The following is a 26,956-nucleotide window of genomic DNA, read 5'->3' on the forward strand; positions in this document are numbered from 1 at the left end:
CCAGATAAGGGAGAAGTCCCAAGCCTCCTGGGGCATCACTGGTTGGAGAGAAAGGCCCAGGCTCTCCCCAGGCACCTCCCACACCTGGGCTTCAGCAATGGCCCTAGACATCAGACCCAGGTGCCTCCAGACCTAGATGCCCCCAGCCCTGGTGACCTGCACCTGCCTCCTCTAGGTGGTTGGGAAGTATCCAGCTGCCCCCAGAGCCAGGCACAGACCCCTGGAATTCCACAGCGCCCCTGGAGCATTACCAGCCACCAGAGACAGGCATCCCACAGGCTGCCATAGCCCATCCCTGGGGTCTTGGCCCCAGCCCCTCTGGTGGGGGCGAGGGAGGCACAGGCGGGACTGCTTCTGCTGCAGCTAGACCGGGGAGGTGACTGAAGGTCAGCTGGAGGGATGGACTTTGTTTTCCTAACAGCAAACTCAGAGAAGGGACAAGAAACCAGGAGAAGGGACAAGAAACCGGCCCATGTTCTCAAACAGCTCTGACCACAGAGCAGGTGGTCTCCACCTGCTAGAAAAGTAACCTGAGTGTCCACCCTGAGGAAACCTAGACCTCAGAGTCCTAGTGATGATGGATTTCCTGAGGTTTATGGGATCAGAAGGAGCTAGGCCCAAACCTGTCGGTAACAGTCCCCCAGCAGCCCCTCCCCTTAGATGCCTCTAAGGGCTGGAAACCCCACCCCCGCCCCAAACCCTTGAGCTCTCCTGTCCCACCTGCTCCCAGGGCCTCCCTCCCTGCTTCTGTCCCTCCCACCATGCTCTCATCTGCCAGCCTCGGTCTTTTGTGGTCCTCACCCTCATCCCTGTATCCCCAGCTCCACATCCAGCCACTACCAGCCCTCCCGAGACTGTAGACATGGGCTCAGCCCCTCCAGGCTGCCCCATCAGGGGAAGTTCATACAGGGGCCTCTTTCGTCGTGGGCAGAGCTCAGCCTTGAGGTCTGGGGAGCTACTCTGGGGTCAGGACAGGCCACTGGGTGGAGGCAGAGGCCAGAGGAAGCCCCAGCACTTGCAGTTGAGGCCACTGAGCCAGGGCCCCGGGGCATGGGGCACTGGCTTTCCCAGTTCCTGGGAATCTGAGCCCTGGGGAGCCATGCTGGGACATCACTGCATGCTCCTGGAGCTCAGCCCTGAGTCCCTGGACCACCTGCTCACTGCAGCATCCCACCCCACCCAGGGGTTCAGGGACCCTCAGGTCGACCAGCCCCTGCCTGTGTTGCTGTGGCCAGACCCTGGTTCTGCCCCTGGGGGTGTCCACCTGAGCTGTGTTCCCTGCCATCCATGTGGAACCCCAAGCCTTCCTCCACACCATCAGCAGTCCTCACAGCCACAGGCTGGAGTCCCCTGGGCCACTAGCCACTCCCTGAAAGCCCTGGAATGACCTGGCTCCAACTTCAGGCCTGCTGAGACCCCTGCAAGTCTTGATGTTAGCTTTGGGTCAATCCCATCTTCTTTCTTCATCCTCATGACCTTGCCTCCGCTCTCAACCTCAGGACACTCTCTAGACCTCCCTTCATGTGGAGTGAGCTCGGGGCTCCCACGTCATCCCCGCTGCAGTCACGTGGCGGCCCTGCACTCTGGGCACTGGACTGTGGCCTCCGTGACCGCAGAGGCATGTTAGTTCTCTCCTCTCATTGTGTCCTCAGCCTTGCAGGAAGGTTTCTTGGACCCGGGAGGCACCTGCCGCAGCACCAACTGATACATCAGCTCAGATGTGGGTGGGCAGTGCCCTCTGTCCTCCTCCACATCCCCTCCTGAGGATTCAGGGCTCCAAACTCATGCCAGGATGGGGTGACTACACCTGCTGAGCCAGCACCAGTCTGCATCTCTCCCTGGACATCCTGGGACTCAGCCCGGCTGCTGAAATCAAGCCCTACAGTTCTGACACAGCCCTGTCCGCCCATCCTGCAAGCCCCACCCCAGAGAAAACTGTGCGGGTATGCCCCTTCTCAGAGCCAATGTGGCAGCCCTGGCCTGTCTCCCAAGCCTTTTCTTCACAGCATCTCTGGGACCGTCGGGCAAGTGGCCTCCACAGCCAGCAGGTAGATGGGACTTTCATGTGCCTGGAAAGCAGTCCATTCTGGGCAGCCCACCCTCCAGGGACCCCTGGAGACAGCTCCTGGCGCCCTTCTCAGCCTGCTCCCACCCTGGTCTCCAGTCTGAGACCAGGGCCTTGGGGAACATGAGACTGACTGGCCCGTCACAAGGTCCCTTCTGCCTTGCATTCACATTATACCATCATCCTCATGAGGACTCCTTTCAAATGGAACAGTTTAGAAAGTCACTTTGTGGTCAGAATTGCTCCCCAGTGTCATTCCAGATGCTGGCCGGTCCTGGACATTATTCTCCTGGTTCCAGGCTCTGCTGTTACCTGGGATATAATCCTTCCCCTCCCTTCCTCTTCCTCCTTATCCCTCTCCCTCTGTCCTCCCGCTCCTCCTCCAGGATCAGCCAGCATTCTCACACACACACCCCAAGCACCTCTCATGAACCATACTGTTTTCAGGGTTTTTTAAAAATGGATTTGAACTTTGCTTTCCCAGGTTTGAAAAAAAGACCCCTCATTTTCCCCACAAACTCCAAAATAAAGATTCCACTTTCTCTTCAAAGGACTCTCCAGCCTTCTTGGTCAGAAAAGCATTCCGAAAAGCTACTCCTGCCTTGCGTCCTCTTCCTCTAGAGATGTGACTCTTCAGGAATTCATCAGATGCTCAGCTCTGAGCAGCATGGCCCCAGACAGGGCCCTGGAAGGGGGTGGGTGTGCTAGATGGGGGCCAGACTGCATCGTGGTTAGGGAGGTGCCCACCACCCTGGCCAGGTGTCTAGGGCTCCAGTTTCAACACAGCCCAGATCCCTTTCAGAGGAGGTCCCCAAGGGAAACACCTTCCCAGAGTGGGAGAAAGCCTTTACCCCCGCTTTCTGCCAGAGCTCCTGGTGATGCCCGTGGGTGACCACCCACATGGGTATCCACATCACTCTCTCAGACCCTCCTGCCTATAAGCTAAGCACCAACACAAAGGTCAAACACACAGTTCCAGGGGCCAGGATTCCCGGCGAAAACCACAGCCAGACATACGGGTTTAATGCGTGGGGCTGGCTGGGAGAGATCCCCAAGAGCAGCTGCCTCTCACCCTCTTCCTCATAGTCTGGCTACCAGCAAGGTGGAGCCAAGGAAACTGAGCATTTGTTGGTGGCGGGGGACCCAAACTCCAGAGAAGCCTCCACAACAGAGGCCCAGGGAGGAAGATCCAGATCCCTGCCACCCTGGACGGGCGGGAGGGAGCCAGAGAATTGGAGGGGTGGGGTGGGGCGGAGGGGGGGGCACTGGAGTATATGAGGCCAGGAGGTGAGAGTGAGCAAGGGTGGAGATCCAAGAACAAGGTGTTGGGGGGTTGCGGGACGTGGAGTGCGGGGGTAGAGGTGGGCATGGGGGCCTCCCAGCCAAAAGCAAGGCTCTGCTGTGGGTCACATTCCCTCTCCAGCGAGACCATCCCCAACAGAGTGCAGGAAGGTGCCAGGCCCCAGGCCGTGCTCCGTGGTGGACACTGAGAACAAAGGAGCCCTGGTAGGATGCTCCAGGAGGGGGAAAAGAGAACAGCTAAGGTAAGCCCTCCCGCACCCCCAAGGCAACCGGGGGGCACCGGAGGCAGAACCGGAAGGCAGCCCTCCTTGTCCGGGTTCTGCCCCAAGCCATTCCCAGGCTATCATGAAAAGTGAACGCCCTTCTTCAAGGAGCCTCAGGAAAGCAGCCAGTGCCCATGTACCCTCGGGAGCCAGAGCCCCGACTGGCCACTCCACCCCACGACAGACCCCAACACCCCACCCAACACCCGCCAGGCCCCTGGCCTCATGCTGCCCAGGTAGGGGCCTGGGTGACACCAGAACCACTCCCACCCTCTCAAGGGGGCTCAGGCTGTCACTGACAGGCAAGGTCCTCTGGGGGTGCACAAGCCAGTCACAAATAGCTACTTGTTAAAATAATATTGATTAGAAAGGGAATACATATTCATTAAAGCCCCAGCAGCCTCGCTGCAGACAGCATGTCTGAAAACGTCAGTCCCCTTCAACTCCCCCGTGAGGGCTGATAAAGTCCCTTCACCCCCCACCTCAGGCCCTGGCTTCCTGCTCACTGCCCATCAGGGAGCCCAGGAAGGAGGGCCAGTGGGCACCTTTCCCACCAGCCCAGGCCCCCATGGCCTTCCCTTTCTGCCTCCAAGGTAACCTTGGGAGGATATCACAGAAAGGGGTTCCTGGCCTGTCTTGGGCAAAAGCATTTGGAAACTGTGAGTCTCCACAGGGAAGGCCTTGGTCAGACATCCTAGAGGGGCAAGAGGAGGCCCACCACCACTCTCCGTCCGCTCTCCCACCACCAGCCACCCCAAGGAGAGCCCCTCTGTGGGTCAGTTCCCACCCTGGCGCAGGCTTGGGCCCTCTCTGACTTGGGACACGCGAGCTGCTGGCCCCCACCCTGACCCTAGAACCTCCCCAGAGGGCTCCGAGCAGGGCTTTAGCCCAGCTGACCATCTCCCTGGACCATGTCAGGGACAAAGAGCACGAGAGAAGATGGGGGCCAGAGGAGGAGGAGCAAGGCTTAGGGAGGGAGGGCCAGGCAGGAGAAGACGGGGAGGAAGCATGCGAGGGCTTTACACCCACCTGGCGTCCGCCTCACTGTAGTACTCTCTCGCCACAATGTCCTCAAAGAGCTCCCCACCAGTGACCCTGTGAGAAGAGCAGAGAGGGCCCCTCCATCACCATCACCACCCCCACCCCCACCACCATCACCTCCACCCCGTGCTCATCATCACTACCACCATCTATCTCCACTGCCCTCACCTCCACATCCCCAGCACCACCAGCACCTCCATCTCCAGATTTACTCAGGACTGACATTCCCCTCTCTATGACACTGGTCTCTTAAGCTCAGAAAACCGAGCCTCAATGATCTCAGTGACTTTCTCAGAGTGGGCAGCCCAGCAGGAGTCTGTTCTAGGCCTCTGCACTGTTACCCAGGCTTTGTGACTAATTCCAGGCCTGAGGAAAACTGGCTGACCCTCCTCGAACCCCCCAAGGCCAGCGATGCGGCCCCCGCACAGGGCGGAGGGGCCAGAAGAGACAGTGGGTGTCGGTCACGCCTCGTGACCCGGTGGGTGAGGTCACGAGGCGTTCAAAGTCCCATCTCCAGAAAGAGAGTAGGACCTCCATCCACACACTCTCTTGCCGGTTGTCCCCTGCCCAGGAAGCAGCCTTCAGGTCCTAAGGTCAGGATGGACCCCCCTGCCCAGGGCAGAAACCATTGCCTGGAGAGCCTCAGGGAACCCAGCAGGGATCCCAGCCACTCAGGATCCCCTGCTGAGAATGTGGGTGTGGACAGCAAGGCGAAAAGCAGTGGCCAAGGTTGGATACACAGGGGAGCAGGAAAGCTCAATCCCTGGGTCTGTCCAAGCTCCTCATCCCACTTGGCCAGCTCCAAGTCCACCAGAAGGTCCATCTAGAGCTTTTCTACCCCTGCAAGGTCTAGAGTCTCCCTCCCGTGTCCTGTGGGGACACCAAGGGACACACCCTCTGCAAACACACCCTCCTTCCACACCCCCTCCAGCTGTGCTGGCCCCACATGTTGGGATCTCCCCACTTGCATCTCAGTTCCCACTCATTCTTGGGAGCTGGGGCTTGGGTTGGCCTTGTTTTATGCCCAGCACTCAGGGCCAGGCTGGTCCACGGTGACCACAGGCGTGGGCACTGCTGAATAGTGGCCCTGGTGTGGGCAGGCTGTCTCTTAGAGAAACACAAAACTGAGGATGCAGTGAGTGCTAGAATGCCCCTGCTGGAGGCTAGATGCTGGCCCTCAGATCCTGGGGCCAACTACCCCAGTAGTGAGGAATTTTTAGGGTTCCACTTTGCCATTGGAGGAGACTAAAGCTCAGACCCTGATGATGGAAAGATTGAAGGCAAAAGGAGAAGGGCAGAGGATGAGATGGTTAGGTAGCATCATCTACTCAACAGACATGTATTTGAGCAAACTCTGGGAGACAGTGGAGGACAGAGGAGGGTGGCGTGCTGCAGTTCATGGGTCGCAAAGAGTCGGACACGACTAAGTGACTGAACAACAACAAGGCTCAGAGCAGGTGACTGTCCAAGGGAGCAGAGCCTCATGTGTCTGTGTGTGCTTGTGTATCCATGTGTACATGTATGTGTGTGGAGCAGGAGGATGGAGTACTAGGTCCAGCCCAGAAGAAGAGGACTCGATGTTTATTTTTCTGCACCCACAATTCACAGGTCAGGATCTGCAGGCCCCAAGTCCAAGCACAGGGCAGAGAGGAAAAGGCCACAGGTACTGACCAGGGCTGCAACAGGGGCATGGGGAGCCCCCCAGCCCAGTAGGTCCTGCTCTGAGCCAGGGACAAGACTTCTGGGTCCCCACATCCACAGGAGGCTCCAGCTGTGCTGACGAGCGTCAGGGGCCTTGTGGTCCAGGGTTGCAGGGCGGGGAGTTGGTTGGGGGGAGCGGGGGGCTACCGTCTCAAGCTGGCCAGGAAGGGCATGGTCTGGAAACCAGCATTCTCCCTTTCCTCAGATCCCAGCCACTCAGCATGGCCAATTCTGGGCTGCAGCCACAGCCTCCAGGGGAGCCCCTTCCTCTGTCCCCAGGCCTGATCTCCAAGACCACGTGACATTCTGAGGCATGGAGAGTGGGGAAATCTGTCAGTCCCCGAATCCACAGAGCCCCCCCAAGTCGCCTAGGTCGAGGGGTCTCCTGAAGGTGATGCCAACTCAGGCCAGACACTTCTCCCCAATTCTGGGGCCACAGAGTCCCAGAGGGTCCACAGTGTGGCACAGGAAGGCTGCGTGGGGCTGGGCGTGGGAGTGGCAGGGCCTGGCAGCATCTCTACGCTTCCACTCCTCCCCTCTCCCTCCACAGCCCCCTACTCTGTGCAGGCCCTCCTGCCCCTACCAAACAACTGCCTGAGGCCTAGCGGTGTCCTGGATGCCCCAAAGAGGCAGCTTCAACAGGCCTGAGGGCCACAGTGGTTTGTGGGGAGGATGTGCAAAGCCCAAGGCCTCCCTCCTCCCAACTGCTCCAAACACACCCACCAGTTTCCTCTCACCAGCCCCCCTCAGCCTTTCCCACACCTGCCTATTGCTTGAGCCTATTGCAGGAGAGTCAAGGCGCTCCCACACTCGTGCATGTGCTTGCATGGGTGTGCATACATGGACACACACGCGCACCTGCACACACATCATTCTCTCCCCTTTTTCTGCTCCTGAATCCCACACACCCTCCTGTCTGCTACCAGGGGCCTGGACTTGGCCACCCTCCAGCCCGGGGCCTCTATATTTCCTGGAAAAAAGCTGGTGGAGCTTTTGGGTCTGGGGACCCACGGGGGTGACAGCAAAGGGTCCATGAAACAGAACCTTCAGGGCACCGCCTTGGCCCAGCACAGGCAGTTGTATCACAGGTCAGCCTGGTCACCTGGCTGGTGTCTCAAAGTGGTGTCTGGTGGGACACGGGGGGCTGTGGGGGACAGTTCAAGCATCTCCTGACCAGAGGACCCCAAGTAGGCCAGAGGTTCATTCCTCGGGCCTCCACACCCCATGGCCGAGGCATCTGTCATTTGAGGGAGGAGGTCCCTTCAGGACACACCCTGTCCCCGTGGCCAGGGCCCCCGGGCTGGGCTTCCCAGAGGCCACACGGAGCCACCCCAAACTACGACTGCTGGCCACCGCAGGGTCCCGAGTCACGCTGACTCAGGACAGCTAAATAGAGCCCCGCTCAGCCGGAGCTGTCGGGGAGTGAGGTGATGAGATCACTGCTTCTAAATCCAGCAGGAAGTGAGAGGAGGTAGGGGCCCCAGACGCTTTCACTCAGCACAGCTCACACACACATGTGTGCACATATACACCCATGTACACTCTGAACGAATCACACATCCACCATCTACACCCACCCCCACAAAGCACACATGCAAATGTGCACACACGTGCATGTATGATTTGTGAGAGTGGATATATATGCACACACCCCCCCCTCAGATCATACGCATGTACACACACATGCACATACACACCCACAAGCCACATGCATGTGCACACATGCACCCGTGGACACGCATGCAAACAGGTACATTCCCCCACAAATCATCTGCACATTCACACTTTAGGCAATCATACACACACTCTTACATGCTGACGCCAACATACACCCATGCACACTTGTGTATGTTCACACCCCACATGTCCACACCAACACACACACATTCACACACACCACAAATCACACATGTACATGTATTCATACAATCACACACACATGCACACACTGAAACCCACTCATGCACATGCCCCCACAGATGCCTGCTCATCAACATATATGAATGCACACACACAATCACAAACACACAGGCAGTCTTATGCACCCAAGCATACACTCATGCCAGCCCGGGGGCCCCAGTGCAGCAGTGATGAGAACACCAAGGAAGGTAGCAGAAGACCGAGGGCCAGACCATTCCTCCGGGATCCTTCCCTCCCTCCTTCCCCTGCCTTGGCCTCCAGCACACCCTGTTCTGGGTAGTCGGGAAGGGGCCCAGCTGGGCAATCCCATCCCTGGGGGATTCCATACACCAGTGCAAAGCCAACAAACCAACGAGGCAAGCTGGTGGGTGAGGTGACCCAGGAGTCGGGGGGCTGTCTACCAACAAGGTAAGCTGGTGAGTGAGGTGACCCAGGAGTCGGGGGGCTGTCTACCAGGGCTACGAGGGGCCCAGCCCAGGCCCAGCGCTGGGAGCGGACGAGAGCCCGTGTCCCTGGGCTCCGGCACTTACAGATCGAAGACCAGGTAGTGGAAACCTTCCTCGGAGATGCTGTCATGGAGGCGCACTGTGGGAACAGGAGAGGCCATGAGCAGGGGCAACAGCCCGGGGCCCACCCATGCTGCCCAGACACTCACAGGCCCACAGCCAGCAGCACAACCCTCCAAGGAGGGCGCACCACACCAAGGGCCTGTGGCTTCACACAGTTCAGGCTGGGGAGAGCCTGGGTGGGCACCGCAGGCAGAGTCTGAGGGGTAAGCCGTGGGCCCTTCAGGCCAACTGGCCCCAAGCCAGCATTCAAGGGCCTCGAGGGTCTGGTCTTTCCTTTCTTTTCCTTTCCTTTGCAGGAGGGAGACCCAGTCCCCTCTCAGTCCCTGGCCAGGTCCCCTGCTCCCAAATGCAGCAGAGAGCCGCAGGAGGGGGCGGGGTGGGGACGAAGGCCCACACCTCCAGGACTGGAAAGGAGCCGCTCAGGGACTTCATGGGAGAGGAGGGCTGAGGGCTCCACTGCCAGCCCGTCAGGATAGGCTGAGGTGGCAGGGACCCCTGGGGGAGAACCACCTTCCCCGGGGCCCAGTATAGCATCACTGCCGAAGAGTCAGACCCTGATTTCCCACTCCAGATCCTGCAGGGTCAGCAGGATGGTGCCATGGCCACGCATGCCCTCTCTGCTTTAGTTCGTTTCCCCCATCTCCTGAGCCTGGAACAAGGCCTGGCCAGAGCTGTGTTGGATAGGAGTGGACGAATGAATGAATGAGGGAATGAGTGAGTGAACAGCGAGGAAGATTTCAGCACAAAGAACACAACTCCAAGGCCTCCTTTTCCCTAAGCTGGAGATATGCCCGGCACTAAACGGCAGGTATTTCTAGGAAACTTTAGACACTTCCCGGGGGTGATAGATCCTGCCTTCTGTATCAGAAACCTTCAGTGTGCCCATCAGTAACCACCCCAATCATCCTGAGAGGTTACAGATGCAGCAGCTGGTGCACAGAGAGGGCAGTGACTGGCTGAAGGCCACACAGTTCACACAACGCTGAGCAGCGGTGTGGACAGAGCTCCCGCTTGGGCCCTCTGCTCCCTGGGTCTCCCGGAAGTCTTGCTCTCCGCCACGATGGACGGGGCTGTGGGAGCTGGAAGAGTGAAGAGTAGGCTTCTCCCAGGCCCCACAGGTCCCTTCCTCATGCCCTCAAGCTGCTCTGGTTTCTAGCTGGCTGTCGGCAGCCTTTCTTCTCCAGCTCTAGACTTCCTAAGGGCCCGCCAGCAGGGTCCTCACATCAGGAACCCCAATCTGGCTACAATGGCCCCAACCTCAGGCAAAGCCTGGCTCAGGGAGCAGGTCTCACTCACTCCCAGCAGGCAGGGCACCTGGTCACTAAGGATAAAGTGCATGGGCGGCTCCAGGGGGCACCTCCTCTCACACCCTGCTTCTCTCACCATCTCCCCCACCCACTGCTCGCTCTGGATCTCTCTGCTCAAGGGGCCGCTATCCAGCTTCATCTGATCCAGATCCCGGGGCCAACACCTGGCACCCTCTCATTCCCACCCAGACCTCAACTCTACCAGGCGGGTCTGCACTTTCCTAACATACAACAGACCGCCGGCTCACTGTGCCCTCCTCCAGGACTCTCCTGCAAAATCACTGAGTGAAACTCTCCTCCCGCCAACTCCTTTCTGGTGGGGCCCAGCAGGGTGGCCCCTCTGAGCAGCCTCCCCTGCCCCCAGCCGCTTCCCCTGGAACTCCAAGCAGAGATGGGCCCAGGGTGGAAGGGGGAAGGGAGTGGAGGGGTCTGCCTCTACCACCCTGCCAGGCCTGCAGACAGCACCCCCAGGGGGACACTCCTAGGGGGACCCTTTTCTCTTCTCATGCCGGGGAATCCTCCTTCCCCAGGGGAGTCCAGGGGTCAATAAATCTGGGGTCCTGATGAACTTCCCCTCCTCCCCCGCTGTGGAGGCCACCCCTGCCCTCAGGCCCTGCCCCCTCGGAGCAGGTAAGAAGGGGCTGGCAGGACCCTCAGCCTGAAAGTCAAGGCCACGTGCACACACTCTCCCTTTTTTTCACTTAAACATTTTTAACATTTAAAAAATAGTTATGTACTACTTTAATGGTTTAGAAGAACACCCACCTAGCACAACAGACCCGTGATTTCACAGACGGGGCTAAGTAAAAGACGGAATTGTCACAGAATCTATTTAAGTAGAAACAGTAAGTAAATAACACTGCGGGTGACATACAGTGGCTGCAACTAGAGTCCAGGTAGTTCCTGAGAGTCCAGCCTGGGAGCAAGGGGCTGGGGGACACCAACAGCCACAAGGGGGTGTCAGGAGCCCTGGGACAAGCCTCCCACTGTGGGGCTTGCTCCTCCAGGGGCCACACGGACCTCCTGCCCCTCCCAAACTGCCCCTCGAACCCCTCCATGGACTGCAATACTGCAACAGGAGGAAGGACCCCAGGACCTATCATATGATCAGCTTTGGGAGGGAAGGGCTGTGGATGGCAGCATGGGTCCTGAGCTGTCAGAGACTGGAGACCTTTTACCCTCCACTCCTGCACTGGCCGCCTCATCTTGGCAGGAAGTCCTCCCAGGGCCATCGTACTCCCTGGTGCCCACCTGCCCAGCTCCTAGATGGACTATCCTGCAAGGGAGGGCAGTTCCAGCCCTGGAAACCAGGAGGTGGGAATTTGCCATCCATAAGCCAGGCCCAGGAGAGAGAGGGTCAGTGTGCAGAGGGGAGGCTGGAAGGAGGCTGAGAGGAGGCTGAGGGCTGCCCTTCTCAAAGTCAAGGCTGATGGCTCTACTCACTCCTGATGGGGCCCATTTTAAAAGGCTGTAGATGGTTCTGCCTACCATGGGCTCTGTTTATTCTGTCACCCACAGCTCCAGGGGCAGGGAGGGAAGCTTGGGACACACTCACCTGCTGAGTGGCAACCTCTCAGGGTGGCCACTGCCCACCACTGAGGTGAGAGTGGAGGAAGCCTTGCCCTTGGCTAAGTCTCCACTCCAGGCACCCACCAGCAATGGGAAATATGCACTGAATAGGAATTCCAGAGACCCCAGGTGGAAGGGCCCGACCTCACAGACAGTCGGGTACAACACGGACATGTGTGTGGAGGGCACAACCCACAGTGAGGCCTTGGAGCTCATGTCCATCCTGGATACCCTGGCCTGCTTCCTGGGGATCCACATGCTGCAGTGGGGCTGCCCAGTCCCCACAGTGTACCCACACAGGACACTGCCAAGGCAGCCCTCACCTGTCTCCTCTGCCCAGGTGCCTGCTTGTCTCTGCACAGAAACTAAAGCCCCGAGAGTGGTGCGGCTCTGCCTGTGGGCTGCTCCCTGGGGGCCTGATTCTGGGTACCCGCTCCTGATCAGACAGCCCAGCCAGCAGCCAGGAGACACCGTGTGCTACCGTGTTGGCTATGAGGGGCATTCACATCCTCTGATGAGCCTCCTTTAAGAGGAGAGCTGGGCTCCTTCAAACAAACAGAATAAGGCAAGGCGGCGGCATCACCGCTTCCTGACCAAACCATCAGAAGGCATGGTGCTTCCTCCAGAAGTTAAACACAGAAGCACCACATGGTCTAGCCGTTCCACTGCGAGGTTTACCCTCAAAGGACTGAAAGCAGAGATCCAGAAAGAGACTTGTACACCCATGTTCATGGCATCGTTACTCACAATAGCCAACAGGCAGGAAAAGGCCGTGTCCACTGACGGATGAGTGGATAAGCACAAGAAAAAGGCCGAGTGTCCACTGACGGATGAATGGGTAAGCACAATGTGAGACACAGACACAGCGCATATTATTCAGCTTTAAAAGGAAGGGAACTCTGACACCTACTACGACAAGGATGAGGCCTGAGGATGTTAGGCTGAGTAAAATAAACCGGTCCCCGAAAGACAAACACGGTAGGGTCCCATTGATGAGGCTCCTAGGGTGTCGAATTCATAGACAGAAAGCAGAATGGTGGGTGGCAGGGCCTGGCGGTGCGGGTGGGGGCCAGTGTTAACAGATGCAGAGTTTCCACTGGCGATGATGAAAAAAGTTCTGAGTACAGATAAGGGCGATGGTTACATAACATGTGAATGTACGTAACGCCACAGAACTGTACACTTAACACTAGTTAAACTGATAAATATTGTTCTGTATATTTTGACACAATTGGGGGGCACTCTCTTCCTTGTTCTCCTTCCCTCACCATCTCTCTGTCTCCGTCTTTATCTCTGTCTTTTTCTTTCTTTCTCCGTCTCTCTATGTGTCTCTCTCTGTTTCCCTCTGGCTCTGGCTCTGCTTCTCTGTCCTTTTCTTTCTGTGTGTCTCTCTCACTTTCTGTCACCCTCTCTGTCTCTGTCTGTCTGTCTCTGGAGCCCTGAGCATGGCTGGCTCAGAGCCAGGCCACCTGCCCAGCTGCCCCAGACCCCCGGACTCAAGAGAATCCTACCCTGCTGTTGCTGTCTTAAACGTCATAGTAAGTATTGAACAAAAACATTGATCCCGTAAAATGTGTGGCAGCCTCAATCACTCAGCTGAACTGCTCTTGAATCCACAGAAATGGAGAAAATCAGTGCCTGTTGGTTGAGTTTTGGGGTGATTTGTTGTTAAGCCTGGACCACTGACACACTTGTGAAACACTCCCAGTCCACGAACAAGAAGACTGGGGCTCTGAGCAGTTCAGTGATTGCTACAGCTTCTCTGGTGGGGGAGGCGGGACCCGAATCCAGGTTTCTGAGCTCCAAACCTCTGAACACTGCCTCGGAAACGAGGGCCTTCACAGCTTATGCCCTGCTTCCCAGGGGAGCCCTCTCAGCTCTTCCCAGGGTCCCTCCCTGGGGCCGAGGCCCTGGTCTGGGAGTGGCATGGACACGGCTGCTCAGCACAGCCTGGCACCCTTGAAACAGAGTCCTGGGAACCATCCCGGTGCCTGAGTCAAACATGGGTGAGAGGGCCCAGGAATCCACCCTGACAAGTTCCCTGGGTGCCTCTGAGGCCACAGGCCCACCGTCCCCTCTGTGTCTCCTGGCTACCTCCCAGTGTGGGCCAGGTCTGGGTCCTGGGCTCCTCAGAAGTCCCTGTAGGGATGAGAAGTGAAGAAGGACAGGCAGCTGTGCTGTGGGGTCAAGGGGCCCCTCACAGCTGAGGCGGGTGGGCAGAAGCTGACAGACCCCAGGAAATCTGCACCGACTTCCGGGGTCTGGGGTCCCAGCAGCTCCTGTGACCATGTCTGGGCTGAGTCTGTACTTAGTCTGGAGGTTGCAGAAAGAAGGGACCTAACACAGGCAGGGCAGTACACTCCCTGAGGCCAACACGCGGGCTCTGGGGACTCCGCGGACTCTGCGGGCCCCCAGGGCAGCTGATCCCCACCCCAGACGGCAGTTCCAAGAGCCCTGGGCTGGGGGAGAGCAGAGGTCCTCCAGAATCAGACCTCGGTCCTCAGACCTCAGACCTCAGAGCTCAGGCTGGGGCTGGGCTGGCTGTGGTCTTTGGTTTCCAAACTTTTTTCCCTGTAATCAGGCCATCACATTGCTTTTCTGAAGCGTCAGAATGTTAGGCTCCTGTGTGTTATCACCAGGATCTTGGCACAGAGTTACAGAGTGATGGGCAGGGACACATCCAGGAGGAACCCGGCCTTGAGGGGGCTGCCCCAAAGTCTGTGCAGGAATCCCTCTGGGTCAAAAGGAAGAGATGTTTCCAGGGGCCTGAGGGTGGGAAACCTCAATGGGGAAGGAAAGGGACGCCTTTAGGGTCCTCCTGCTGTCTGTAATGGGAGAGCTGGGACCCCCCCTCCCCACCTCCCACCCCACCGTGGGCCGCTCACCAATGTTGGAATGCTTCAGGAGACGGCAGATTCGAGCCTCTCTCTCCAGCTTCTGGTGATCTGGGGAGAGAAAGGGACACAGCATCACCTTGTGACCCTGCAGCCAGTGGCACCCTGGAGCCCCTCGACGGCATGCTGGACGGGCGGCCAACGAGACTCACGGCTGGGGCACGTGGCCAACACTTCCTGAGATGTCTACACGGCTGACCACCACCTGCCCAGGGGACACGTCAGGTTGTGCCCCCTCCCCACGCCCGGACCCCCAGCTGGCAGCGCTGGTGCTGGAATAGGCTGCCTAGGGCCTGGAGCGAGAGGCCCGGGGGAGGCATGGTTGGTGCTCACTCGGGGCCAAAAGTTTCCCCCACGTGGTGCAGAAAGAGAAAATGCCAGCTGTCAGCAACAGAACTGACAGCACCAATTTAATCCTTTCCTTATCTGTCCTAATTCTGTTCTCTGTGGAGCTTTCTGCTGAGGCCTAGTTTGTTCATCAGAGGCAGCCGTGGGCTGGCAGAGCAGCGCTGTCGGCCGACTGGGGGCGTCCGACCAGTGTGCGGGGTCAGTCTGGGGCCAGGCCTTCCTCTGGAGGGACATGTGTGGAAGGATGTGTGACCTGGCAAACCCGCCCCCCACCCCACGCACAAACCTACAAAACACAGGCCTGGGTTTTGACGGGTCCTGGTGTCGATGCCAGGTCAGCAGGAAGAAGGGTCAAGGCCTCAGAGGACCTTCCACAGGATCTAACTTTTTACACAGGCAAGATGAGGCTCCCTAAAATTATGTTTTAGAGAGTCCTTTTGAAATTTATGAAACAAAGTGGTCATGGGTATGCAACATGATCCCCAGATTTTCAAAATGGTAGACTTCGGACCAAGCCTTAAAAATTAACAAGCATTACTCAGAAAGCTTGAGAGAAATAAAAATTCCCTAAGTCATCCAAAAAAAAAAAGCCTCAGAAGGAAGTCGCTCCAGGCAAGACTGCTACTGATCCTGAAACTACCCCTCCTCGCTCCAGCCCTGTGTGCCTCCTTCCACCCCCAGAAGCACAGAACCTCAATTCCCTGCCCCCAAGGGCTGAGCAACTTATCAGCCAGAAGTTTTATATTTCAAACAAACAGAGGTGCCAGGAGGATTTTTAAAGCTGATGAGATTATAATGGCAAAAAACTGAAAAAAAAAACCACAAAAACCTATTTCCACTGACCAGAGAAGGCAGAAATAAATCACACAACAGAACACACCCATCCGTGTGCATATCACCCCAGTCTCCCAACATGAGGCCAAGTGGAAGAAGCCGCTCACAGAGGAAGACCCAAACTGCACTTCATTCACATCGAGGCCAACAAGCAGGGCACTGGCACACGTGCGGCCGGATGGCGAACAAAGGCGGGGGATCAGGAAGGGGGCTGCCCCGGGGTGGGATGTGACTGGAGAGGGGGCGTCTGGGGCCTGGAACACCTGCCCCCACCCCTGCTTGCCCTGGGCCCTTCACAGTGAGGGCCTGAGGACAGTAGTATACCAGAGAAGCCCACAGGATCACCTGATTCACTAGGGAAGTCCTGACAGCCCCACTAGCGGGACTCAGTTAATGGGCTAATCACAACATGTTCTCAGAAGCAGTAAAGCCTCTGGGCAGGCCTCCTCAGACCTGCCCGCCCATCCCTGGCTCTGCTGGGAAGCGGGTGGACTGGGCAGATGGGGAAGACCCAGCCACCAAGTCTTCCTGTAGGAAGGGCGCCCCCTTGCCCATTCTATGGTCAGCTCTCACTGGGCTGCGTGATGGTGGTGGGCTGGGAGCCTCAGGACAGCCCTGAACATGGACATACCTGCAAACAGGTATGTGCCCTTTTAGAGAGGGGAAAGTCATGCCTGCAGACAGAACATCTCCAGGAGATCCAGCAGGCTCTCCCTCCTCTCAGGATGGGCACTCAGCCCGCCGCCCCCGACCCCCGCCGCCGCCCGGAAATGCTAACACCTCCCTGAGCTGCTCATCTGGCTCCCACCTGTCTTTCCAGACCCCTTGTGACTGGGAGGGCTCTGGCAAAACCACAGGGCAGTGGGTGGGCCTTCGGGACAGACCTGCACGTCTTGCCTCACTCCATCTCCATCTTGCCCTCACCTCCATACCCAATGCAGCAAACGCCCCCCATCCTGCTGGGGGCAGGTACAGCATCAGTAGACAAGATGAAGCCCGAGTCACCCACCATTCGGAAGGATACGTGGAAAACAGCTACAGAAGGACACAAGCGGCGTGGCTTCCACTTTTCCGCCTGTATGAAGCTCATAAACAGGCTTCACCAAACCTAACAGGGTGGGGGTCAGGGTCCTATCTGCGAGGCTCACTCTAGAGGGGAGGGGAGTGGTCCTTACAACAGCCAGGATGGCAGCTCCCCCGCAGGCCGGAGTAGGGAGGCCTGGAAGTGCAGGCTGGTGGGTTCGGGGGTTGTTCTGTTCTTGCTTAGTGTTTTATTTGACACTATCTGAAGACTTTTTCAAACTTTAAGCTGCAAGAATAGCACAAAGTGCTAATGGATGGGGCATTTCTGTATCATCTCTGTTCTTCCCATGCACGTACTAACTTCCTCTGCAGCATGAGCAAGTAAGCCCCATACTTCATGTCCTCTCACCAGGCTAACAGCTCGGTGTGTGTTTTGTAAGAACAAGGACATTCTCTTACGTAATCTCAATGCAGTTACCCTACTCACTAAATCCAATGCAGATACAATACTCAGTCCAACCTACAGTCCATATTCCAGTTTTGTCCCTGTCCCCATAATGTCATAGCTCATTTCCTCCTGATGTGGACGGCTAATGAATAGCTCATCTACATGCAGACAGGGCCGGAGCAAGGCTGAGGTCAGAAAAAACCCAGGATGGTAAGGTGATAAGAGCAGGGGTGGTCGTCTTTCCTGGAAAAATTGCCTGATTGCAGTCATAAAATTAAAAGTCAGGAGAAAATTCATGTGGAGACCCATCTTTGGGAAGCAGATCATTTTATTACTGAGTCTTATCATCAATGGCAGAGCCCCATCCCAAAAATCTTGACCTACTCCTGAGTGTGTTTGGGGGATAAATTACTTGTTTGGGGCCAAGAAGGGGCACCAGGTTGCCCAGCCCAGGTGCAGATGTCTACCCCATGGCCACGCAGGTTTTTGACCCTCTTGGCTGTCTCCTTTCCATATCAGGCACAGCAGCACTTGACCAGAGAGCAGCTCTGAAACTCTGTATCACAACACATGTTTTAAGTTGGTCAAAGTCCAAGTGCAGGCATCTCATTAAGATCATAACTGCTTTGCTGTGGGTGGCAGAATTATGAGTAAGTTTATTCTTTATATTCTTTCCCCACCTTTGACAACAACCTTGTGTTACTTTTGACACAGGGAAAAATATTGTTTTGTTTTGTTTAATTTGGTCCTGTCTCCAGTAAGCACAAAGTCAGTGGTTAAATATGATGAAGGTGTGTTCTAAAAGCTGCTGAAATATTTGCCCTGAAATTAAAAATCTAAGCTGATATTCTGTGACCTTGGATGGGAATCAGAAGCCATAGGAAGGGGCTGGAGAAGGAGGCTGTCACTCTCCGGTCCAGTAGGCTGACCTCGGGCCAGGCATGTGGCCGTGGGAGGAAGAACCCAGCATCCCACTCTGCCTACATCCTCTGATTTGCTTTCAGATCTTCCTGACCAGGAATCGAACCGGGGTCTCCTGCATTGCAGGTAGGTTCTTTACCAGCTGAGCTACCAGGGATGCCCCTCTACAAAGTCGAGGAGCTACTATCCCTGAATTTCAAAATTAACATCGTAATAGACAACCATAGACATGGTTGGGGGAGTCAAATTTAACCCAGTCTGCTTCGCACAAGAAGTGCATCCCAGCTCGAAACTGTCAGTGAGAACCTGGGAGGACACTCCACCTAAGCCGTCCCCTGGTGGGCAGCAGGACATGTGATGGGCCAGCGACCCTGAGCAAGCTCTGTGGCTTCTCGGGGCTGCCGCACCTGATCAGCCTGCCACCCACCTCCCTCCCAGAACTCTGGCCCCAGAGACTTGTCTGGACTCAGAAGACCACAGCAGTGACCACCGAGCAGCCCATGAAAAGAACACAGTCAGAAGGCTGCCCACCCCAACCAGGACCCCTCAGCATGCCGGGCACCCCAGCCTGGTGCTCCCTCCTGAGGGAGGTCCAAGAGTCCTCTTGAGCAGCCAGACCCTGCCATGCCCACTGCAGTGATGTCCTGGCTGGGCGGGCGGTGAGCGACCTCAACAGAGGCCAACCAGCAACTTCCAGGGCTCTAGAGGTCATGGGGGCATTGAGCCCAGCTGAGAGGCTCAAAAAGGCCCTCCCAGAGCTGCGGCCTGGTGCCCCTGAAGGGTCTGGGTGTCCAGAGCTGCCCTGAGACCCAGGCACCTGCTGCTTGTGACTCACTGCCATGTCAGCTAGTGTTCAGTTACTAACATTGGTATGTGGCTCGGCATGTGTCCCACACCTGTGCAGGTTTGCATCCAAGGATGAGTGAGCCCTGAGAATCCACCCCACTGACACCCCTATGCATCCTGCCCCCAGACAGTGTTGGGCCCCCTCTCCCACATTGGTTCCTTCATCTCCCCTCACGCACACTGGCTCTCGGGTCTCAGGGTAACCTCTGAATCAGGGTGTGGAAGAATGAGGGGTCAGGGAGTGAGGGTGCAAGCCAAACTCCCTCCAGCCTCCAGAACCCCACCCTGTTGAAAGGAGGCCTCTCTCCCCTCCTCCCACCCACAGACTGAGCATGTCCCAGGAAGCCCGGGGACACCCATCCTGGGTCCCAAGGAGTAGAGCAGCAGTACCATGAGCCCCAAGGACAGCAGGGTAGGGGGTGGGAGGACTCACGAGGGATGCCAGAGAGGGGTTTTGGAGGAGTCTGCCAAATGGCAACTCACTCCAGTACTCTTGCCTAGAAAATCCCATGGACAGAGGGGCTTGGTGGGCTACAGTCCATGGGGTTGTGAAGAGTCGGACACTACTGAGCAACTTCACTTTCACTTTTCACTTTCATGCACTGGAGAAGGAAATGGCAACCCATTCCAGTGTTCCTGCCTGGAGAATCCCAGGGACAGGGGAGCCTGGTGGGCTGCCGTCCATGGGGTCTCACAGAGTCAGACACGACTGAAGTGACTTAGCAGTAGCCAGCAGCCATTCCTACGGGTACAGCTTCAGTTCTCACACTCCCTCTGATGTGATGCTCTAAAAGGGAACTCCTGAGTTCAGCCATCTTGTAAAAGCTCAGGCATCTTATGGATCTGCACCCATGGAGACCCACCTAAGTATCTGTGGGCTGGTAGCCAAAGATGACTGGTGTGGTGCGTCTAGGGCAACCTGATGCACACACATGACGTTTACACCTGCTCCCCAGAGTCAGCAGAGGCAGAAACAAGCTATTTATTTCTCCTGCCAGAGAAACACCCCCTGATAAAACACAGCATTCACTTACACCCCATGAAAGTGCTTATCCAACAAAACAAAAAGATCTTTAGTCAAAGACACCAGCTACATGGGACCTGTGATCAGCGGCTCCTGCACCCTAAGCTCCTGCCACAGCCCACGAAGCTTCAGCCAGCAGCTCCGCAGCCTGTGTCCCTGGCAACGCAGGGCCTGGAAGCTTCTGAGTGATTCTACCTTGATCTTAGTGCCAGGCGTGCCCCCCATCATGGAGGTCCCCAAGGTGGGTGGCCAGGGGACCCGGGAAGGGAGGTGGCCCGGTGCAGTTCCCAGACCCCAGGAGGCCCCAGGAGGCGGGGACAGGTCCATTTGGGGCTGCTACTCTGTTGTAGCTGGCACCCACCACCCACCAGGAAGGAGATGGGCAGGGGACCCCCAAGGAGCAGGACGGGGCTGGCGCGGCCACACACAGCCATCGGGCCGCGGGCGCCACCTGGTGGTCTCAGCGTTAGCTGTTTCACTCTGATGCCCTGAAGAATGGCAGCGGGAGACTCAAACCAGCTCTGTACTATCCTAAACTCATCAGTGAGGTGGGCGCCCCCAGCCACAGACCCCCCAGATGGGAGAACCTAGAGCTGAGTCAAGAACGAAGAGGAGGCTGCTGAGGGCAGGAGGGGGGATGCAGCCCTTGGAGGCGGGAGAGGATGCCTGCACCCTGCAGGGTGGGGCACAGTCACGGTGCAGGAAACAGGCACCCAGAGGGCTGTGTCCCCAAGATCAGGACTGGACCCAAGGCCCGGTGACAGCTGTCATCCCCACCCCCCAGCCTCCACCTGCTCCCTGGCTGTGGGTGACTCACAGTAGAGTGGGGTGGGGGGTGAAAGGAGCCAGGAGAAGGGCGACAGGAGGGACGTGGGTGGGTGGCTGGCCCCTTGCCAGCTGCCAGGAGCAGCAGCAGTGCTGTGACCGGCAGAAGGACACCCGTGAGGCGCCGGGCGCGGGGAGGAAGGACAGGAGGCCCAGCCACCGGGAGGGGCTGCCACCAGCTTCCCCCGGCTCAGCCTGGGACAAGTGAGGAAGTCAGAAGCGAGCATGTGTCATGCTGGATCGAACACGAAATCCTGCATGGATGGTCCACACTGCCCAGCACATGGAGGGGGCTCTGGGTTGCTCTCTCCTCCAGGGTGGCTACTGGACTCCTGGCCAGGGACAAGGAGGCTGGAACATATCAGGGCACCGGCTAGAGGTCATGGGCCACTGTAGCTGCTGCCTAGGACACCACACCAAACCTGGCAGCTACTGGACACTGAGCCAACGGGGGTCCAAGTGACACATCAGGGTCAAGCCCCAACCTGGGGTCATCCTGCACGAAGTGTGGAACACCCACCCCTTGTGGCTGAGGTCTCAGGGGAGAAGGGTGCCCACAGGGAAGGGGTGGACTGGGCCGGCCTTCAGGCTACGAGGTGTGGGAGTGTGTGTGTGGCCAGGCCCCAGGCAGCGACTTGTCTGTAGAATCACCCGCCTGAACATGCGGTGTGGGCGCAGCAGGAAGACACAGCTGTGGGGTGCCCAAGCAGGAGCCCCTGCCCTCGGCTGCCTTCCTGTCCTCACCTGAGCAGCTGTGACCGAATGCCAGGTGTCCTGCACCAGCCAGAGACAGAGCCAACCCTCCCCCAGATGGGAGGATGCCAGATGCTGATGCTGCCCACCTCCAGAGATTGAGGAGAGCCGTAGCCTTCAGAGGGTGGCAGGTAGCTCCCACATCCTATCCTGTGCCCAGCTGTTGGCTCCACAGGGTGGGTGCTGCCCAGGCTCCATTTCCTCCAGGCTAAACCACATGTGTGGCAGGCTCACACCAACATCATCAAGCTGGGGCACGGGAGGCTCACTTATGGGCCAGACTCAAGTGACCATGGGGATACTGGGCACAGGGCCCTAAACAGGGCCAAGCTTTGTGCTTCGAGTCTCTTTCCCATGTGTGAAAAGGGTTAGGGAGCGTGTCCGGAGAGAGGCCACGGAAGAAAGGAAACCCCCACTGCTGGCCCCTCCCTCAGAAGCTAGCCCCTCCCCGCAGCCTGCCCTGCAGAGCTGGGCACCTGGCCTGTCATCCTCCCTGCCTTTCCTGCTTCCCTCCTCCAGCCTCTTTCCAAGGCAACACTCAGCACCCCAGCAGTTGTCTCCCCTCTCCTCCCCAGGGGCTTCTATGGCTGCACATGAGAATAAGGACCCACTGTCCCCCAGGTGAGCCGCCCCGCTGGGCCCTGGGATTCCCCATTCAGGTTCCCTCCTCTCCTTCCCACCTGTCTCTACCGCCTACACCACTGGATGGCACAGAGCTTTCTAGAATCTTCAGAGGCTCATGGACATCCACATCCCATTTCCTTCAGGCTCATGTTAATCACTACCCAGCATCAAGTCCTTAACTCACATGTCCCAAAGTTGTGAGAGTCCAGCGGGACACAGCACGGGAACACAGGCGGGCAGCTCTTATGGTTCCGAGTGCTGGGTCGGAATCTAACAGAATACCCTGGACATTCAGAGCAGCCAGTGGAGTCCACAACAGAAACTCTGGCACCGTCCACGGTGCCCTCAGCCTGGGCACTTTGTGCCACCACCTACAGGATCCTCAGGGTCCCAGGAAGGGTGTGGGCAGGCCTGGGGGTGGGTGCACCAGGGCAGACAGAGGCCAGTTCAAGTGTAAGCACCAGCATCTGCCAGTTTGAGCCCACTCCTGGTTTAGCCTGGAGGGAACGGGAGCCTGGGGCGCGCCTATCCTGCGGAGCCAACAGCTAGACACAGGACAGGACATGGAAGCTTCCCCCTCTCCCCGAAGGCTAGAGCTGTCCTCAAACCTCCCGAGATGGACAGCGTCAGCATCTGGCCTCCCCCCACCCAGGGGAGGGGTGACCCTGTCTGTGGCTGGTGCAGGCCCCCTGGCGTTTGGTCACAACCACTCAGATCAGCAACGGTGATGCTGGAGGCTCCAACCTCGGTTTCATCCCCTTTCTAGGCACAGGATGGAAGGCTGCAGAGGAGGACAGGTCTTTCAGGAAGGACATCGCCAGGCCAGGACCTCGGCGGCTATTGCCTCCTGACAGGGCTCCCAGGCCTGGGACGTATGGGACAAACCAGCCCGAGTCCAGGGGCAGCGCAGCATCCTGCAGCAGGGCCTGACCATCCGGTCACTGTCACCCAGTACAAGCTGGTTCAGGGGGAGGATGAAGATCGCAGGGGAGCACAGTCTGAGACCCTGGTGGTTCCTCCACTCCAGGGCACAGGAGTACCTCAGGACCACTGCAACTAGAGCTTGCTGTTTACAGACCAGCTCTTGGCCTCTTCACAGGCCTGCAGAACTGCTGAGGGCCCTCGGCTGCTATTAACATCGCTCCCAACTTTCCGACGGACCCCGGGAAGGCTGGAGAGTGGGGGTAGTGGGGCTGGGCCACCACCCAGGGGGATTGGCCCAGAGGCCTCAGCCATCCCAAGGCCTTCCCACCAGGCTTCTCAAGGCGTCAGCAGGCTGACATGCTTGAGCCCAGCCTGCTCACCCAGGGAGCGCCTAGGGTCCTGGGGGCATCTCAACCTGCTCTGCACCCAGCACTGGGGGCCCCAGGAAAGTCTAGTCTCGCTGCAGCCCCTGGTGGCACCGGCAGGGCCATGAGGATGAAAAGAACAGCTGCCACTGTAGCTTCTTGTAGCAGATTTTGTTTCTAAAAGGCAACCAGCAATTATCACACCAGCATCACCTGGCAGCCACACGGCCCAGCAAGGGCGCCTGTGTGCGTCCTGCAGCTGCCACTGCCTCTCTGCAACAAAGAAAGGGCTCTCGAGGGGCATGAACAAGCTGCCAGGTGCCTGGGAGCTCGGCCGACATTGTGCGGCTCCCCACCCCGCAGCACTGAGGCCTCTGAGCCAGCCATGTGGTCCTCAGAGCCCTCACTCCACCATCCCTCTGGTCTTGCCTTTCAGCGGCTCCTCCAGGGAGCAGAGGTGCCCTCTTCAGGCTCAGAGCTGTCATTATGCAGCATGTTACCACTGCATTAAGTCGTGGCATCTCATGATTGAGGCCCCGTGTGATGCACTGCCCTGAAGTCTGGTGAAACCGGGAGGGCCCCTAATGGCCTAGCTGTAGGCACCCCACCCTGTTCCTCCAGCCAAGTGGCGTTTCTCCCAGGCTCAGACCTGACCTGTCCCCCACTGGTGGCCTCAGCCCCCTGCAGGCAAGGAATTATTCAAACAAGCGGCCACGGCCCCCTGGGGGAACGAGTGGCACCCCACTCTCTCATCACCATGAAGCCTGCCTCGTGGAGTCTGCTGCTCACTGTCCCGCGTGGCTTGTGTGACATGCAGTGGCCTCCCCGGGCTCTGAGCCTGTGTGGCGCAGCCTGCTGTCCACCTCAGCTCTCTGGGCTCCATGTCCTGGGTTTGGTAGTGCCCATGATCCTATGGCGGGCTCCCACCTTGACTAACAGGCAAAAAAGAGGTGATCCGGCTATAAATGACTATCCTCTCATGTCCTCAGTTTTGTCAGCTGTAAAGTGGGACAGAAATCGGGTCCTCAAACCTGCGGGTGCCCCTTGAACCCCTGGAGGGAGCTCTTGGTGCATGTGGAGTGGGCAGGGGTGGTAGGAAGGAGCTCTTCAGATTGGGGGGATGACAGGAACAACCGATGAAACAACCTCCAGAGAGCCCAGGAGCTCAGGAACATTTCCCAATAACCCTGGACCAACCCTCCTTTTGGGGCTGGGCCACCTCCCCATACTCCCTTGACCTTCTACAGCCCAATGGGGTGGGAACTGCTGCAGCCTGACTACACAGAGCATGTGTATCATCCAAGCCACCAGGCCCCAGAGCCCACAGGACCTGGGGTTCACAGGGACAGCCATGCCCCAGAACCAGACACACCCCAGAAGCATCAGCTGGGCCACAGAGCTGCCACTCTCGCCTCCTCACAGGTGAGGCCACCAAGAACACGGAGGGGGTGTCCCTAAGGACTCCTGCCCACAAAGCCTGGCCCCCACCCCTTTCCTTCTCCTCCTCTGCCTTCGCCCAGTTTGGGGAAGTTTTGACTTAGCCTGTTTGGTTAACAAATTAATGACAAAGACCTGTTCTCTCAACAGTTCTGTTTAGCATTGCCTGATAAAACACAAAACGACCCGTTTGGGACTTCCCTGATCGTTCAGTGGTTAAGACTCCATGCTGCCATTGCAGGGCGCCACGGGTTTGATCCCTAGTTGGGAAACTAAGATCCCACATGCTGCATGGTGTGCTCAAAAAAAAAAAAAAAAAAAAAACCGTTAAATCTGAATTTCAGATAAGCAACAAGTATTTTTTAAATATAAATATGTCCCAAGCGCAGGTAAACAGTTTTCTAATAGAAGCATGTCCCATGCAGTTTGGGACATATTTGTCTTCAAATATTTTTTATTGCCTATCTGAAATTCAAATTTAACTGCAAAATCTGGCCACCCTAGTCTGGTTCCCTCATTGCTCCCCCATCCTCCCAGTGGGATGGGAATGGGGGGTCACCTCCCACAAGAGCCCCCAACCTTCCCTCTTACTCCCTCCCCACCTGCACCAGGACACCTGCAACTCCACACAAACCCACGCCCTGACAACAGAATCTGGGAGAAATGGGTCTGTCCAGTTAAAGATTGACCATGGGGCAAAGGGAGGGACCCCCACTCCTTTGCACCCTCTGGGTCCTTGGGGAAACCCCCTCCCATTGCCCAGGGTCACCTGGAGCCCCTACTCCAGAGTAAGGTGCACCAAAGGCTGGCTGGGGGCCTAGGACATACTTATTCTAAAAAATCATTTTTTATTTGAAATTAGGACATTATACAGTGAAGCCCTGGCTTGGGCCCTGGGGCCCTGGGAGCTGCAAGGGAGGGGGCAGGGCTGCGGAATGGCCCCGTAAGGGTGCTCAGGTGAGGGAGGGGTGCTCGAGAGAGGGAGAGTAGGGAGGGGAAGGGAGGGAAGGGGAAGGGAGCAGGGAGAAGGGAAGGGGAGGGTGAGGAGGGGAGGGGAGAGGAGGGAAGGAAAGGAGGGAGGGCGCCCCAGCGCCCGCTGCGCATGCTCAGCCGCCCCTGCAATGCGGAGCCGGCGGCGCGTCCTCCAGTAACCCAGTTCCGCGAATTCCCGGCGCCCATTATCCTCTGTCTCGGGATGTCTTCCTGCTTGTGGGTCGTGGGGGCCGACAGGAAACCGGCAGCACGGGTTGCAGCAGGAAAGCAGGGGCCCGGGCAGGTTTGGCCAGGGGTGTAGGCTCAGCCCCAGAGCCCCTAGAGACCAGATACACTCCTCCCCATTACCGCCGACTGGGGCGCTCCCCAAGGCAGAAGGGGCCATCCGGACCCTGCGAAGGGCGTGACCCTACGTGAAGGTAGCTGGAGGTAAACCGAGCATCAGCCTGGGGTGAGGAGGGTCAGAGGTGAGCCCCGATCTCATCGGTGGCCTCAGCCTTCTCACGGGTAGGGTGAGTCCCCCAGCTGTGCGGTGAGCACCCACTATGAGGTCAGCCTCCCACCTGGGAGGTCAGCCCTCACACCTGATCCCCCTGCGACCCTCGGCAGCTGGGTGAAAACTGGAGCTGCCATCACAACCGTGGGTTCCTGGGCCACTTTGCTTCTGTGGGGTTCTGTTTCCTCTTCCGTGGCACAGGCCTCCCACCACTGACCTCGAGAAAATGCTGCTGAGGGTCAGGGCACAATACCCAGAGGCCTGAGCCCCCGCTCCAGTGCAGGCGTGTCCCTCCTTTCTTCCTCTAGGTCATCCGCTGACCGGGGTCATTTCTGGGACACCTGCTCAGGGCCAATGAGAACTAAAGACACTCGGGGCCAGTGAATACTAAAAGAGCTCGGTCCACAGGGTGTCCTCCAAATGGCCACCAAACGAGCCCTAAAGAGCAACCACTTGGTGCTGAC

At 57.7% G+C, this 26,956-nt stretch overlaps 1 protein-coding gene across 16 annotated transcripts in view; it reads right to left on the bottom strand.

Annotated features, from left to right (window-relative positions):
* CAMK2B (calcium/calmodulin dependent protein kinase II beta) overlaps positions 1-26,956 on the bottom strand; it is a 92,394-nt gene that overhangs the window by 26,725 nt on the left and 38,713 nt on the right. For all 16 annotated transcript variants that reach the window (XR_015162327.1, XM_086396115.1, XM_086396117.1 and 13 more), the window contains 3 exons: positions 14,623-14,682; positions 8,823-8,877; positions 4,660-4,725 (listed from right to left, as the gene is read on the bottom strand). Coding sequence is in view for 15 of the 16 variants with exons in the window: in XM_086396115.1 (XP_086252241.1) it covers positions 4,660-4,725; positions 8,823-8,877; positions 14,623-14,682 (181 nt within the window). In the remaining variant the exon portion in view is untranslated. The remainder of the gene's footprint in view (positions 1-4,659; positions 4,726-8,822; positions 8,878-14,622; positions 14,683-26,956) is intronic.

The sequence above is a fragment of the Bos grunniens genome, chromosome 4, assembly GCF_055505025.1.
Source record: "Bos grunniens cultivar Pamir isolate PY7600 chromosome 4, Bosgru_T2T1.0, whole genome shotgun sequence".
Taxonomy (NCBI): Eukaryota; Metazoa; Chordata; class Mammalia; order Artiodactyla; family Bovidae; genus Bos; species Bos grunniens.